At 50.0% G+C, this 16010-nt stretch overlaps 1 protein-coding gene across 1 annotated transcript; it reads right to left on the bottom strand.

Moving 5' to 3' along the window:
• Positions 1-808: 808 nt before the first annotated feature.
• SLC26A9 (solute carrier family 26 (anion exchanger), member 9) lies at positions 809-14346 on the bottom strand. The gene is made up of 20 exons (XM_009327351.1): positions 14222-14346; positions 13065-13204; positions 12623-12733; positions 12147-12322; positions 11527-11691; positions 10776-10928; positions 10297-10379; positions 9855-10002; positions 9010-9123; positions 8474-8551; positions 8036-8131; positions 5588-5694; positions 4943-5012; positions 4649-4741; positions 4076-4189; positions 3186-3503; positions 2901-2955; positions 2352-2497; positions 1485-1559; positions 809-856 (listed from the first exon to the last, which is right to left on the bottom strand). The coding sequence occupies exons 1-20, from the start codon at positions 14344-14346 to the stop codon at positions 809-811; spliced, it is 2415 nt and encodes an 804-aa protein (XP_009325626.1).
• Between the last annotated feature and the right edge of the window lie 1664 nt (positions 14347-16010).

Raw genomic sequence — 16010 nt, 5'->3', positions numbered from 1 at the left:
AATTCTTATTTCTGATTACGAACTAGTCCTATTAGTAAGAAAAAAAAATATGTAATCCAGAAAGCAGCCCTGCTGAGACAGAGTACCAAGGTCTTCGGGATATCAGAAATACAGCACTGGTTTGAGGCAGCGGTTTCTGGGATGTTGGGTCACAGAGAAAGCAGTGCAGGGGGTCATGGAAGAGGGGCCACAGGAAAGGCAGAGGTGGTGCTACACAGACACGCGGGGAAATTCAGGGGCTTGCACTTACTGTGCAGACACCCCAAAGGTCAGTGCACGTTTTAGAACAACTTTACCTTACAAAGCTGCGTTGCCGCACCTTGCAAGAGTTGCTTTGGCTTGTGAATCAAAGCCATGAAAGGCTCTTAATATTTGCTTGTATTTCACTTCATCAGGAAAAGAGGGAGGAGGGAAATGAAAGAAGGGGGATGCCCAAATTACGTAATGTCTATGCGGGCAGAAGAGTGCGATTGTGTGAGACAAAGGAGAGCGCTTGGCAATAATGACTAATCGTCCCATGTGTTAAGGCACCTGCCTTCAAATGAACTCGCTTCTCTTCTGTAATTAATGAGATGGCATTTCCTGAGTTCCTGCTTCCGCAGATTTCTGTTGCCTGCTCCAGAGTCCATTGCTCTGAATACCAGAAGCGGAGCAGGAAGGAGGGAGGAATTTATCAGTTCAAGAGGTGTGATGGCCTCTTGCTTTGCAAACATTGTATCCCCAGGTAGAAGTGCAGCTCTTCACGAAGGGATGGGAGAGAGGCGTCTGTTCAGGAGGGTTTGCCCGCACGCTGACGCTCCCTGTGCGCTCACAGAGCTGTCTGGGTCTCTGAGCGGAACATGCTTCCAAACATCTCCTAAAGGGCACACAAGACATGCTGGGTTAGGGCTGATGCCATGGCACAAACCCAGCAACGCAGCTCAGCAGTCATTCAGTCACACAGAGAAACGCCACCAGAAACGCCAACCCTTCCCAGCCCTCCTCCACAAGGGAAAGCTGGCAGTGGGGAGGTTGCTCTGGTTCCAGCTGTGCGTGGATAGCGTGGGGAAGGTCAGCATTGGAAGATAATCTCCTCCCAGGGACCTGGGTTTGGTGGGTGCAGATCACTTCAGCATTAACAAAGTCTGTGCTGAAAAACTTGACCAGTGACCCTTCTTCTGGGCTTGAGCTAAACCTGGTTCTCCAAGTTCACCCGTGTGTGGAAACCACAGGTCTGACTGTGAACCTGAGCTGTGTGGCCCAGAATGGATTAAAGGATTCCCCTGTGGGGTAAGCTAGCTGGTCCTTCATCCGGGTGCCTGCCAGAGCTCCTCATGACAGGGATTTTAAATTATTTTTGCAACTAACTTTTCAAAGCCTTACTGTTGCTAGCAGTTTGCCTGGCACGGCACAGGGGACTTCCCATCTAACCAACGCCAGCCATGACTTCTGATTTCCACCTTATGTCCACAGCTGAAGAAGTGACCCCTGGCACTAGAACTAACCTCCTCCAAGTTCTTGAACTCCGCACTTTCATCCACAGACTCGTCATAGATGGAGAGCTGTGTCTGATTTGGCCCCTGTGCAGGAAGGAATCAAATCCACAAATTAGCAGAGTGCAGGGTTGAAAGGAATGAAAAAAATTACTAACCCAGGCTTAAAACATCACACGTGCTCAAAGGGACATGCCCAGGAAGAAGGGGCACAGAAGGAATCCTGTTTCAATTGTTTATCTTCTCTGACTGAGCTGGCATTTACGTATCTCTCTGCCAAGGTATGAGATACCTTAACTTATTCTCATGAGATAACTGGCTAACGTTGCCCTGGTTCCAACTCCAATTATCATGCAATAAACCCACCCTTATTTGGGGAGATAGCTTGTCTGACCCTGTGTTGTCAGCATGTGCCACAGTCCTGCCTCAGCCTTTTCTCCTCCCACCAAGGGAAGCATTCATGGATGCTGGGGCTATTCAAGGACAGGGGCGTGTGCTTTGACTTCATTTCCGATGGCCAAATTCTGCCTTTGTGTGTAGCCGCGTGTTCCAGCCAACACCAAACTGAGGTCATAGTGCTGAAACAGCTCTTTTGGCTTCTACAGACTGGAAGAACATTCATCTCCCAGCTAGGGGTTTGCAGAAGACATTTACACTTCTGAATTCCCATTGAAATAAATTCAATCAATAGGTGCTTGGCCCATACGTGAGAAATAGGAGGTGAAATGTTTTGTTGGATTTAGACCTTTACCACTTGAGATAAATAAGGAACTTTATTAGCTGCAGTATTGAGTTGTTATTCTTCATTTGTGCTGATGCAGCACGTAAACCTAATAGTACAGTACTGTGAGCTGGAGAAAGACTGGGGAGCAAATTTACCTCTTCTAAGACGGGCGGGTGGACAACTTCTTTGATATTTGCCAGTGCAAACAAAACAGCATCATGGATCGTCAAGAAGATGTGACTTCGGTCCAGGCCTCCTTCCTCAAAGATTCCACCTGCGCTAATGTCATTGTACACCTGGGCTGAAGAAAGGAAAAGCACATGAACAAGAAGGAAACCAAAGAAGGAAGCCTTTGAAAGTGCACATGGTGCTGACAGTGGTCCTCTGTGCTAAAGCAAGGCTGGCATGCATAGGGAAGAAGCAGGTTTGCTGCAGAAATGAGAGTGTAGGGATCTATTTTTCTACATGCTAAATGTGGAGAGGTTCTAGTCATATCACTTCCCAAATGAAAGGAGCTATTTCACACACAGAGAACAGTGTTTCTCTTTCCTTTCTTCTGTTCTCTTTCATCTGTTCCACTTTGGTCCAACAAAAGGCTGACAGCTTGCACAGTTTGCACAAAGAACACAAAAAGATCTCCTGTCTGTCAGGAGCACATAAATGGGGGAAGATCACGTGGAAATGTGTTCTTTGTGGATTCTTACCATGCACATTTGCCAAGAACACTTTAATCCCAATCTTCTGATAACTGGAACACAACTAGAAGGGATGAGAGGGGAGAGAGAGGATTAGTAACGCAGCTGCTCCAGTACTGTGTTTAGACATAAAGTCTTTTATCCAGGGCTTTACACATGTCCTGGGGATGCTGAAGGAGAAAGCCACACAAACCTTCTATTGAGGAGGGTAAACATCTTTATCTGAGCTGCCCAAGAGAGTAGAAGTTACCTGGGTGATATGTTGCTTGTCTATGTTTGTAGTACAGAACTAACCTTGCCCAGTGCTTTTGTGCCCATGAGGTCAACAAAACACACTCCACTCATGTCCAGGATGATGGTGTGAAAGCTGATATAGGGCGGTGCTGTCATTATAGGGTCAACGTCTGCTTTAGGCATGACACTGAAAGTGCTTCCTTGCAGAGTAGTGGTGCTGCCCAGCTCACTGGAGGTATGTACTTGCTCAGCACCGTTGGCAGGTGGACGGAACGTGACGTAGGAGATGCTGGCACCATTAGCAGTCGTCTGGTTGTTATTGGTATCTGTTGGAGAGGTGCTTTCAAAGTCTTTCTGGAGCTCTTGCAAAGACAAGGTCTACAGCAAAGCAGAAATGCACAGTCAGGGCGGGGCACAACTATCAGCACAAGGTGAGATCCTGACATGTGAACGCACCTGAAGTAGTCAGTGGCATGAAGTGTTTTAATCTGGACTAACTCCAGCCTGGTGCTAGACTGAATGTCCCTTGGGGTTGGAGTACGTTAGGTTAATTTTAAATGGTTCCTGTTCACATGCTTCAGGACTGCTCAGCAATGCAAACCAAACGAAGCCGGGATGACTGGGAAATGTGCTTCAAAAGGGCACTTTTGAACTGAAATGTGACATAGATGCAGCCTTAGAGAAACAGGGCAAGCTCGGTTTCTAGCAAATTGTTCACCATGTTTCCATTCTAGCCATCTCTACAACTTTCTTGCTCCCAGCTATTTTCAGTTCTCCTGCATCTTAAGGTTTTGGCTATTGGGAGGAATGGAGCTATGGGTGGGAAGGAAAGGAGGCAAGAGGTGGTAAATGTGGCTAGGAAGACAGTGCAGAAAACCCTATGTCAAGAGGAGCTGTTTGATGAGGACTTGGGATCTTATTTGTCAACACAGGAACCCAAACTGAGTTACCTTGTTCTGCTTCAATAAGAATTTCGGTAGCTTTGTTGGTGGTTGTGCTGTTCCCTTCTGCCGTTTCACATATTTCTTCCTGGCTAAGTAGACTTTACCAGGATCCACCCCGGTCTGTGGAAAAGAGAGAGAGTTTTCTTTGAAAAAGTCTGTTCAGCCCCGTAGTCGGGGGCTGCTGTTTCTTTCTTCCCATTTCCCAGCCTGTGGCACATGGCACAGGAGGACAGCAGCAGCTGTACGCCGGAGTGAGGTGACCCTGATGGCAACCAAACAGCAACATCTCCAGTAACTCAGGGTACCTGCACACGCAGGGAGGAGGGACTTGCAGTAGCAGGATGACTCTGCTTTGGCAGAGCTTGGAGGAGGATACCTGCCGGGATTCAGGCATAACCTCTAAAATGAGGTCTACAAACAGTCCTGAAGATCAGGGAGAAAAGGATGGAAGAGTAGAGGATGGATGTGACCATCTTTCATGAACATCCTAGGCTTAATTATCTCCATGTAGCACTACAGGAGAGAGCAAGGGCCATTTGGGATTGGCTGCAAGCAGAAATTTCTTAGGGCATTGCTTACCTTGGCTATAATCTTCTCGCGGAATATCTCTGAGTTGGCAAAATACAGTGGCGAGCAGTAGGTCACAATTTTAATCCCATTAAGTTCATGTACCTACAACAGAAACAAGAGCTCAAACCAGGCGTGACAAGGGCTGTGTGGGGTGCAGGGTGGCTGGGAGTTCGGGCAGCGGATAACGGGGAAGGTCAAGCTGAAGAGCAGCACTCCTGCCACCCCTGAAACAAGCAGCGACATCCTGATCACAGTGGCAAAAAGAACAGCATTTTCTCTGAGGATAGTTTAGCTTCTGCTTACCTTGTTGTAGGCTTTAGGGTTCTTGTAGATGTCAGTGGAAGGTACTTGGCCCAGGGCAGAGCCGTTACGGCTAGGAGAAAAGAGGCGACCAGAATTAGAGTAAATGTTGCAGGGGAAGAAAACTGCTTTGCATCACATTCCATACCAGGATTTGAAAATTTGCTTTATGAAAATACTTAGATTTCATCCCTGCAGAGTCTACAGGGCAAAAAAAGAGTCAGCAGTTTGAGATCCCAGACTGGGAAATATTAATAAAGGGCTTTGATGGATTAAAAATGGTGTGTAAACTTCACGCCAGTCTCTGCATATATACGGGGCTCTTTCTTTTTGTGAGCAGGATTTTCTGCTGGAAACTATGCAGGTAGCTTTTTGTGCTGAAGTAAATACCTTCAGACTTCCCCCTGCCTTGGGATGTGCACATCGCTAACCGTGCGCAGGAGTGGGAATGCAGGCAGTAAATTAGCGCCTGCCATTCCTGTTTGCACATTCCAGGGGCCAGGGAGGACACCTGCACTCCCCCAGGCTCCTGCCGCACGTTCCTTCGAAACATGGGCCAGAGGTTGGTTATAAAAATAATCTGTCATTTATTCTGCAACTGGGAGATTTTCCTTCTCTTTTGGTTTTTGTAGCTACACTGGTACTTACAACTGGGTATGGAAAACCACGACCAGCACGGAAAATCCCACGCCCACAGCGACTCCGTAGGGAAGGCTCAGGAAGAAAGCAGACAGGAAGCTCACCAGCCAGACCAACTGCAGAAAGAGAAGAGCATGGCAGGTCATTTTACTCTACCACGGGCTGGAGCACAGTGATGGATGGAAAATGGCTCTGTGCTGATATTCTGGACCCAAAGAACTACACAGCTGAGGATCAAAAGATCAAGGCCTGAATTCTGCAGCTATTTTAATTATACAGTTTATTGCATGCTTTCGTGTGAAACATCATTGCTGGGAAGCTTGCCAGAAGCCCCAGTTTTTCAGCCGTAAAAGCAGCCAGTGCATTTCTTTACAGCTGCATGAACACCCGCACCACTCATTCAGTTCAAAAAGTATCAGCCTATCTAGTCAAGAAAAGGCTCCTGCAGGTCAGACCATCTGCTGCTCAGTGACTGCTCCCAGCCCCAAGAAAGCTCCTGCTGTCAGTCAGAGCATTTCAGAAGGAATGAGCATCTATCTGAAAACCATCTGAGCACCTACTATAAATGACCTGAATACAGAGCAGATTTGATGACAAAGTATGACAGAGCATACCAAAACCTGCTCCACCTCTCAGCTCAGAGCTCTGTCATTTGTCATTTTTATATATTAGCACTCGAGCATCTCCCTCCGTGTGAAATTAGTCCTGCCTAAGCATATAAACATGCCCTCTGAGAATCATTAGCAGGTTATTATAATCCCATCCTCAAGACTGATAAAACCTAACTTTGACCTTGGACAAATCAGGGTAACTTTGATGACTTCAGCATCTTAATTTATGTATGCATGGTGCATATAAACGGCAAGTAAGGGCTTCCCTCCATCCAGACTTCACACTGGGCTGTATCTGTGGAGTGATCCCTGCAGTTAGCACTGAAATACAGTCAGACTTGAGGTAATACACACCGATGGTCTGACATCACCCAGAAATGGTGTTTCCCGTTTTGGGACAGGACACTGAATCTGGTTCAAATTCCAGGGAGATTAAGGTCAGGGGAACGCAGTTCACTCCATTGGCATCTGCCTGGTCCCCACGCTCCCTGCACCTGTAGGCTGTCCATGGTTGCTGGTAGGAAGAGCTTTGTTCCAGCAGCTCAGTGGAAACACAGCACAGCCGGGGCAGTGGGTCTGGCTGTGCCATGGAGGACAGATGATTCACATGGGCCAAACCAAATTGGTTTCTGACAGCTGTTCACCTCCGCTGTGGTGACCACGTCTGGCAGAGACACGCTGCCAAGGCGTTCCCCAGGCAGCAGCATGCATCTCCGCTCAGTCCACCGTTTGATCGGGTGTCTGCCCAGATGCTGGGCTGGGGGCTGTGGAGCCCGCGGGGACGGTCTGTGCTCCCTTCTGCGAGCTCTGATAATGGGCAGTAACTTCACCTGCCCTCACATGAACCGCCAGAGCCGACCCAGACCTTCCATCCTGCCCACCAGGCACCAGCAGAAGCCATTCAGAGATGTGCTTAAATTGCCATAAATGATTCCCAACAGAGAATTGCATCTTCCCATCAGCGACTTTCCCTCTCTGATGGTTCTTGCCTGCATAACCATGTCAGCTCAGACCTTGCATGTCCCTGGTCCAGTCAGTCTGCCAGGCTCAATCCTAAGGATGGACCAATTTTTTTTGTAGCTCATGCCCTGTGCTAGAGTGTGCCTTCACGTCATGATCACACCTCTGTGAAATCTCTGCCTGGACTGCTAACCCATCTCTTCTCCGGCACCTGTTTGAACAGTATTTTGGGAAAGCTCTTGATGACTCAGGTCAGCCCCTTTGGACTCCTGATTTCTCCGATAAGGCGGTTTGTCGGGACCTGACAGGATATTGGCTCAGTGTCCACACACACCACTCAGCCGTGGGAGTCCTGTTCAAACACTGTCTTTTTATGTCAGACATTTCCAAATTCCGTTCTCACTCCCCCACACCCCCTGCCTGGGTTTATATATCAACCAGTGCCTGGAGTCCTTATCGCTGTGAAGGGCTCTCCTCACCCTGGAGGGCTATTGTGTGAGTTTTTAAGTCATGACTCCTAGATATTGAGCAGGGCCGGTTTGGCTAGTTCTGGGCAAACAGGCTCCCGCGGTTGATAGGCATTTAAACAGAGCAGGTAATAGTTCAGGCCTCTCTGATATGTGCGCTAAGCATGAGAGTGCTCAGCTGGGCAGGACAGGCTCCGCCACCGCTCAGAGCCTTGTTGGCAAGGGGTTGGAAGCACGACCACACGGAGAGAGCAAAACCCACCTTCTGCAGGGGACTCATACTGCCCTCCTGCCTCCAAAAGCCTGCCGGGGGGCTGGCCTGCTCGCCCTGCCTCTGCCTCGCACAGCTGTGGGCTGAGCAGCCGGCATAGGCAGGGGGGGGGCAGGCGGATGCCTCCCACCCGTCCCCAGGCACTCACGCAGTCCAGCTTGCTCTTCTTCCACAGGTAGAAGGGGTCAGCCAGCTGCTTGAGGGAGTTTTTCAGGTTCACTGCAATGAGGGCTCCCAGGACAGACTGCGGAGGAGAGGGGATCGTATCAGCTAGGATGTGGATGTGCGGTGTGGATGTGCCACGTTTTGCAGCAGATGGTTTCTGCAGTGTCTCCCTTCCTTGGTCCAAATACCACAAGGGAATGGGAAAGGGTGACGCTCACAAAGATCTCACTTGGATCTGAGCATAATAATGTAGACTATTCTTGCTTCCAGAGACTCAGTGCAGACAGGACCCCAGGCCAGGAACAAACCATGCTGTGCAGCAGTTTGCATCAGGGGTCTTTGGAGCAAGACTGTGCCTTCGCTTGGCTGCGTGGAGTATGTGACACAGTGACCGCGCTGTTTGCACAGATGTTTGTGTTACCTTTGGAAGAGGTTCGAGGTAGATCCCCAGAGCCAGCATGGTCACCATAACCACCAAGGCCACAAAGAAACTTGCCACCTGCAAAAAAGAGAGAAATAACTTCAGCAAACATCAGGGTCTTCCTAAACCCCCTCTGGGCCTTTCCTCTCCTGCTGCTTCAGCCAGTGGGACAACTGGTCACTGCGGTATTTTATGTGAGCAGACGATTGCCTCTGAGAAATAGGCTAAGATTTTGCAGATCTCACAGATAACCCCAAACTTCCCTCACGTGGTAGCTCCGCTCAATCGGGGGAGCCAGTCTGGGAATGCAGATTTACAGCCCTACATCTGTGACCAATCCAAAGAACCACCCAGGGAACAAAATGGAGTTGGGGAGGGAGGAAATTCTGCTTTAACAACAGCAATGTGAAGGACTCATATATAGAGCTTCTCCAGACCTGCAGCAGTGATGTCAGGCTGGCAGCATGCAGCAGCTACAGGAGTTTGTGGTCAAGTGGGGTCACGTAGGGAAGAGAGGAGGAGGAGGAGGTACTAACTTGTGATTTCCCTCCTGCCCCATCGATGGCAAGAGTGACGGAGAGAGCACAGCAGATCACGTGGATTTTGAAGAAGGATCCAAAGAAGTTGCTGCAGCCCAGGGCCAGCATTTCCTGTGGAGATGGGGGAACGTGGTCATCAGAAAGGACAGCTGCCCGTCCTGCCCTGCCAACGCGTGTGAGCTGCCAGGCAGGAGAGCAGGTGCCCGAGTCTGGGGTTTGTGTGGCCAGCGAAGGGACCTGGGTTCCCTGCGGTGTGTCCCAGACCCTTTCCTTCCAGTAAGAGCTATGATGGGCTCTGGTATAGCAGGGAAACCTGGAAGCACAATTCCACATAAACACATCATCTGTTGACTCACTAAGGGCAGGGCTTCATGTGGTATGCGTGGCTGTTATTGAAAGCTACCACTGTGCCAGTGATGACAAAAGAGGATTATTTAATGTCCTGCCTCTCACAGTATCTAGGTGACACACCAGGAATCCAGGTCTTTCTCTGCTCAGTGAGAAATACATGTGCCTCGTTGTGCTCCAACAACCTGCAAAAATGCCGTCTGAGCCAGCACTAGGGCTGAAGCCTCAGGTCTCAAGGGAGAGCAAAGCAGAGAGCTCAACCTAAGGCTTTCTTCCCTTTTGCAGGCTCTCTCCAGTCCATGGGAGATGGATCTGCCATGTCCTTTCAACCCCCACATGGCAAACTGCCACATAAACCTGCATGCATGGGAGCAGCATGTCTGTTTTAAGCAGAGCACGTTCGAAAGCTTCCCATTCATGCAGCGAGGTTTTCCTTTCACGCCTGAGAGCAAGGGGAACGGTCCTTGACTGCATCCTTCCAGACCAAGCGTTACCTGGTTGGGGTCCACGTCGTAGCCATGCTTGGCTGCCAGCGTTCTCCCCATGGCTAAGTTGATCACGTAGCCCACGATGGCGAGTGAGAAAGCTGTGCCAATCATGTCTTTCCACGTGTTCACCAGGGGCAGGGTTGGTGCTGGGAACCTGCACTCAGAGTGGAGGCAAGAAGCGGTTGTGACACTAGTGTCCGGAGGCCAGTGAGGTGGGTGAGGAGCTTGTGTTCGGGAATGACATAATCCGTGTCTACACTGTGGACAGCGTGAGTGGATGGTGGCAGTTGTGTAACAGAGCGCAGCAGTGCTGCCTGACAGTCCTGGAAGGGGACTGTCATACAGCAGGGAAGAGTGAGGTGTTTTCCAGGCTGCAGGAGGAGGAGGAGGAGGAGGAGGAGGAAGGAAAATTATCTGGAAGTTGAGTCAGACCTGCACATGCACTTACCCCATGCCGATCTTCCCAACTATGGGCATGTGGTACTTCTCGGGCATGTTAAAGCTGCCAGAGATTGCAGTCGCCACTATTACCTGAAAGTACAGAGAATAAAAGAGCAGTAAGCGGAAAGAGCATGAGCTCTCTCAGAAGCACTAAGCTTGCTGTGCTCCTGGGGCTGACAGTAGAAAATTAGCACCAAATTCAGGCTAGGAAAGGAGAAAATCTCCCCAGCAGGAGTTATGTTCCTCATACTCAGCATCAGCAGGATGCAGGTACAGTCTAACAGGGACGAGCTGGGCATCGGAGGTATCCTCCATGACGACGGCCCAATTTCTGACCCCAAGCCATGCGGCAGTCACGTCATATTCACTGTGTAGATGCTCTATGTGATGGGCCCTCTGTGAGCAGAAGTGGGTGTCCCAGGGCTGTAAGGTGAGGGGAGGGACTGTCTCCTGGAGGGTCCAAGGGACAGCTCATGCGTCACTTACGATGATGATCTCCATGGGGATGGGCATCCGGATCTTTTTCATGTACTTTAGGTTGAGCTCCTTGACAACGATCAGGAGCACAGCACTGACCAAGGCATAGACCAGGGAGGCCACGTTGGTTTGGGGCAGACCTTTACAAATATCAATGAATGTCTAAAGGGGAGAGAAGAAGAGAAGGTGTCATGGGGAACCAGAGACTCTGGACAATGTGGACAGCACAGTGGAGAACACTTGTTACCATAACCAACTGCAAACACCCTGAGATGTGACGAGGGTGAGAGAAGTGCTAGAAACCCTGCTGCTGAGAGATCAGCAACCAGCCCTGGGTCTGTGCTGTCCAGTTAAATGCAGTTCTAGCTGCATCAATGGAGCATGCATCCATGGAAGATGCAGGAAAGCTCAGGAATGGGTAAACCTGCTCATAGGAAAAGTTTCTGTTGCTAACAATTATGCAAGACTCCTGCTGTAAAGCAACACAGTTCATATTCTCCCCAAACCCCAGACCCATTTCATTATTTCTAATTAGAAACTAGCAGACAAGGACGCAGGTAATACTATATAGGAAATACAATGGCAGCAGCGTAGGTGTGCTGGGCTGGGAGTGGTGCAGACAGCCGTATTCCCCCTCCCTCCACCCTTTCCTTCTCTCCTAGCCACCCTTTCCCTTGCATGGGTGGCAGAGATGCCTGTGGTGTGGTGGTCACTGGGGGAGGAGGTGCAGGGAAGGCCCCTGCCCAGAGCACCCACTTACATAGACGATAGCTAAGGGCCCGGTGTAAGATGCGACTGTCAAGCCGAAGACGTACTTGAGCACGGAGATGAGGATCTGCAACCCTGCTGCTGTCATGAAGCCCCTGATGAAAGACTCTGAGAGGTAGATAGCAACAAAGCCAAACTGCACGAATCCCAGGCACAGCTAGGGTAGGACAGACAAGGCGTTATTAGAAGCATGCCAGCCTGAAAGGGCGAGGTGCAGAGCCTGAGCGTGCCCGTGTCGGGCAGGCTGCTCCGCTGGGAGAGCGGGCACATCCCTCCCATGCAGCCGCGGCGCAGGCAGGGCTGAGCAGACTGTCCCGGAGCAGGGATGGGGAGAGGAGAGCTGCAGCGTGCTGGGGTGTCATCACTGGCTGCGATCCTGCCCCAGGGGCTGGCCTCACCCTTGGCTAGTTCATTCGGAGAATTTCACACCAAGACTGCAGCTGGGGCGGGATCCCCCCCAAAACCTCTATGCTGAGGCATCATCCACTTAGAAGTGGGGCCTCCTCTAGCATCTGCTACCACCATCTCTGCTCCAGGGAGAGAGCTCGGCTGACTCCGTGTGGGTCAGTTCTGGCCAGAGGACACAGCACAGGCGGTGCAGTGGGTCCTTACTTGTATGATGGCTGTCAGGCAGGCTAATGTGGCAGAGATCTCCAGCCTAGCTGCTTCCAGCGCTGTGGTATTCACGATGGTCTCATTGGTAGTCTCGTTGACGTACTGGAAGTCTGACTCTGGAGCCAGCTCATTGCAGACGTTCCCAACAATAATGCTGATGACTGCAAAAGTACCTACAGCACAACACAGCGATGTCAGTAGTTTTTTCTGGAGAGCGTCCTGTCCTGGAAGGCACTTGGGCAGGTTAGGCTGTCCAGACTGAAACACCCAGCCCATCACCGCAGCCAGCCCTGCGGTGGGTTGCGGCAGCGGTTCATTGGGGTGAGATCCTGCTGTGCAGCCAGAATCAGGGATCCCATAAACCCCTGACAAACGAAACATGCCCAAACATCTCTATTCTGGAACACACCGGGTCTTCCCAGCCAGTTGGTGTTTAATTGCCTTGTGCAGAAAATTGCTCCGCAGACACTTACCTGGGACCATCTGATGGATACCGCCAAGGAAGAGGTATGTTACCAAAGGGAAGAAGGAGGAGTAGAGCCCGTTGACAGGAGGCAGATTGGCCAGCAGCGCGAAGGCCATCCCTGGAAAAGACAAGGGAAATGGGCAGGTCACCCAAGTCTGTGCAGCTGGTGTCAGCCCCCTGCCCTGGCCACACTCACATCAGCTCCGAGAAGGTGCTCTGGCCAGCACAGACTGCTGCTTTCTGGGCAGGAGGGGCCAAAGAGAGCAGGGAAGGGCTCCGTGGAAAAAATATAGGGACAAGCAGGTAGGAGGCAGAGCTTGTGTTTATACATGTCAGCAGTAAAGGTAGCTAACCCCCACAGAATGGACATAGCTGTCATCTGCAGACCTTTACTTGAACTGGTAAAGTGCTATCCCCTCTAGGTGACCCAGAAAGTCATTGTGTCTCACCTTGTGGCACTTGAATCGTCCCTGCACTGAGCCCACCAAGAACATCGGACAAAATGTAGTCCTTAATTTTATACTTGGGAAGCCACACAAGTATTGGGAACAGGCCAAAGAGGGTGAGTTTGAATCTGGAAGCTGAACATCTAGAGGAGACAAAAAAAAAATGCAAATAAGTAAGAAAGGAAGCAAGCGAGCTGGGAAGTAAGCAAGCAAGGAAGCAAGGAAGGATCTTCCTAGGAATGTCTCAATATTTCTCCCACACCAAATCCTGAGCCCAATATTTGGTGCACAGCCCTTCCCTGCGAGGTGCCTTCCCTGCAAGGCTCTTGCAGTTAACTAGCTGGACATGCCGTGGAGGATTATTGTGGGAGGTCCTGACATTGGGAGGTCCCCAGTGCTGCCACAGCTGGAAGGAGAACCTGCACAAAGCGAAGGATTTAGCTCCCCAGTATCCTGAGTCTTTGTTTCTAATACCCTTCAGATGGGGGGTAGGTGAGCTGTAGGGAGGAAGCACAGCTCCAAGATTCATGGGGCAGTTGCACAGAGCCAAAGATGAACTTTTTCAGGTGCTTGGTCAAAAAACCCGAAGTGTGTCTGAAAGAAGAAGATTGCTCCTGGGTTGACACATGCAGCATCTCACATCTCTGCCTGCTGACATACATGTTCTCTCTTTCCTGTATTCCTAAAAAAGCCTTCATTTTTCCAAGGAATGGATATAGATTTCCAAGACAGCAATCAGCAGGATTAATCATCTTTCTTTAAGGAAAGCCAGTACTGTTTTTAATCAGAAAGCTGGTAAAAGGAAATCCCAGCTGGAAAGCTTAAAGAATCCACACACTCATACATACATCACCAATTATACCTTTTTCATTATTAAAAAATTTGGAAAACAGAAACCCAAATCCCAAATGCACTTAGTGCAAACTGTTCTGCTTATTTGCCTTCCGGTGTAACAGCTGAGGCAGTGAAAAGAGTAACCAGTTTCACTTGCTTCAGTGCAATTTGCATTTCTCTTGTGCCTTTCATCCATCAAAGCCCTGAAGATCGTGGAAAAAGTTTCCCACGATAAAAATGGGAACTGTATCCCCAGGTCCAAATTATATCCCAATTCCAGACTAAATCTGGTTTAGATTTGCCCCAGCTATAGCATTCTATGTTACCTGAAAAGGTTTTTCAATTTTTCCCCAATGGGGTAACTTCTGCTTTTCTTCTCAAACTCTTCGTCGAAGAGGCTGACCGAATATGCAGGACGTTCGATGACATAGCGAGGCCTGGTGTGGTTCATCTCTGGATCATTTAATTTTTTTCCCAGAAAAAAAAGAAAAAGCAAAGCCAAGAATGTGACTGGAGCTGGCCCCACCTGCAGTATAACAGACCGGACACCTCCAGCATCTGGGAGCCCTCCCCGAACATCTCCACCCTAAATAGTTTCCCTGTGGTGCAGAGGCAGGTCCTGGGAGTGGCTTCTCCCAGCACCGGGGGCTGCTGCTCCCCGGCACAGGGAGTTTTTACCAGCTATTTTGAGGTGATGCTAATGAGCGATGCCGTGTGAAGGGGACCGGAGCGCGTCCTGGATTGTCTGGCAGATGAGCATGGGTGTTAATCTTAGCTCTGCCAGTGACTGCCTTTTTGCCTTGGGCAAGTTACTTGACCTTTCTCATGCCTCAGTTTCACCATCTGCCGGTGGCGTTGGCAAGACTTTGCAACCCTGGGCAGCCCTGACACAATTTGCAATGGTAGATACCGGCACCGTGATTAAAGGCAGTTTCCATCCGAGGTGTTCCTGCTGCACTGCTGAGTGGTCTCATTTGCATTCAGCAGCCTTCCTATTTCTCACTTGCCATGAGAGGCTGTGGATGAGTCCCTGGTTTATTCTAGGAAGTGATGCGCAGAAAGATAACCATTGCTAATTCATTTCAGTGATGAAGATGCCAAAACATCCGGATGGACTAGTCCTGCCCAGTACCTGGGTCTCACCAAAGAAAGATGATGAACTTTAGAGAGCCCTTATTTTGCTATGACCAGCGATGCCTGGGAAGAGGGGAGAATCATTACAAACTGGAGAGGCTAGGGGTGGAGGGAGGAAGTGGTCAGATATAAAACAAGGATCTTGGTAATTATTTGTGGTATGGCGTGTATCTAAGTGGGTCATTGCCCAACACAGGAGTAGAAGAGGGGGTGGAAAAAGCTGGTGATTCAGGCAGGAGAACATATCAAGAAACAACATCCAGGTTGCTTAGAGCTTATGGAGTGATTTGAACGTACCAGATCCTCCCCTCCCCTCTTTTGGCACTGTGAGTACTGCTGAAGTCAGTGCACGCCTTGACACCGAGTTCAGTGGAGCCAGGATGAGCAAAATGCCCATCCGTAGGACTAATGTCAGTCCTCACTGATAAGCAGTTACCTTGGAGTGGGGGCTGGAAGACATGAGTAATGTGTAGCAGAGTGGCCCAGCAGTCCAGGGCAGGAAGGAAAGTATGATGCAGGCAGCCGAAACTTTTGGGAGAATTTAGGTCAACAGAATCATTATGCAAATAGGAGTAAACGGGTTTAGAAAGGGAGGTCATCAATCCCACTCCTGCAGTGGATGCTTTAGTGATCACAGGGGCAATCAAGTGCAGTTTGCTGTGAAATAGCTCCAGCAATGGTGTGTTTCTGATTCCAGGCTCTGATCTGCACCCACGCTGACTCGGGAGGGACCCCGGCCTATGTCTTTGGAGGGCCAGCTAGGTGAAAGAGGAGACATGCCCCTCTTCCTGCATTACCAGGTGCTTAATCCAGTGCCCTCCGCAGGCGTGCACACACTGGTATCCCTGCTGCTTCTTTTCACCTAGAGATACCCTTCCAAGAGCAATTACAAGCTTTACCTTTTGGAGGATTGGTGCAGGCCGAGACTACGCAGCGTCCTAGGCTCTTTCCCAGTCCCTACGCTCGTACCAGAAGCCCATC

Source organism: Pygoscelis adeliae, unplaced genomic scaffold (genome assembly GCF_000699105.1).
Source record: "Pygoscelis adeliae isolate BGI_AS28 unplaced genomic scaffold, ASM69910v1 Scaffold197, whole genome shotgun sequence".
Lineage (NCBI taxonomy): Eukaryota > Metazoa > Chordata > Aves > Sphenisciformes > Spheniscidae > Pygoscelis > Pygoscelis adeliae.
Note: the sequence above shows the minus strand (reverse complement) of the source record. Positions and strands in the feature narration are given on the sequence as shown.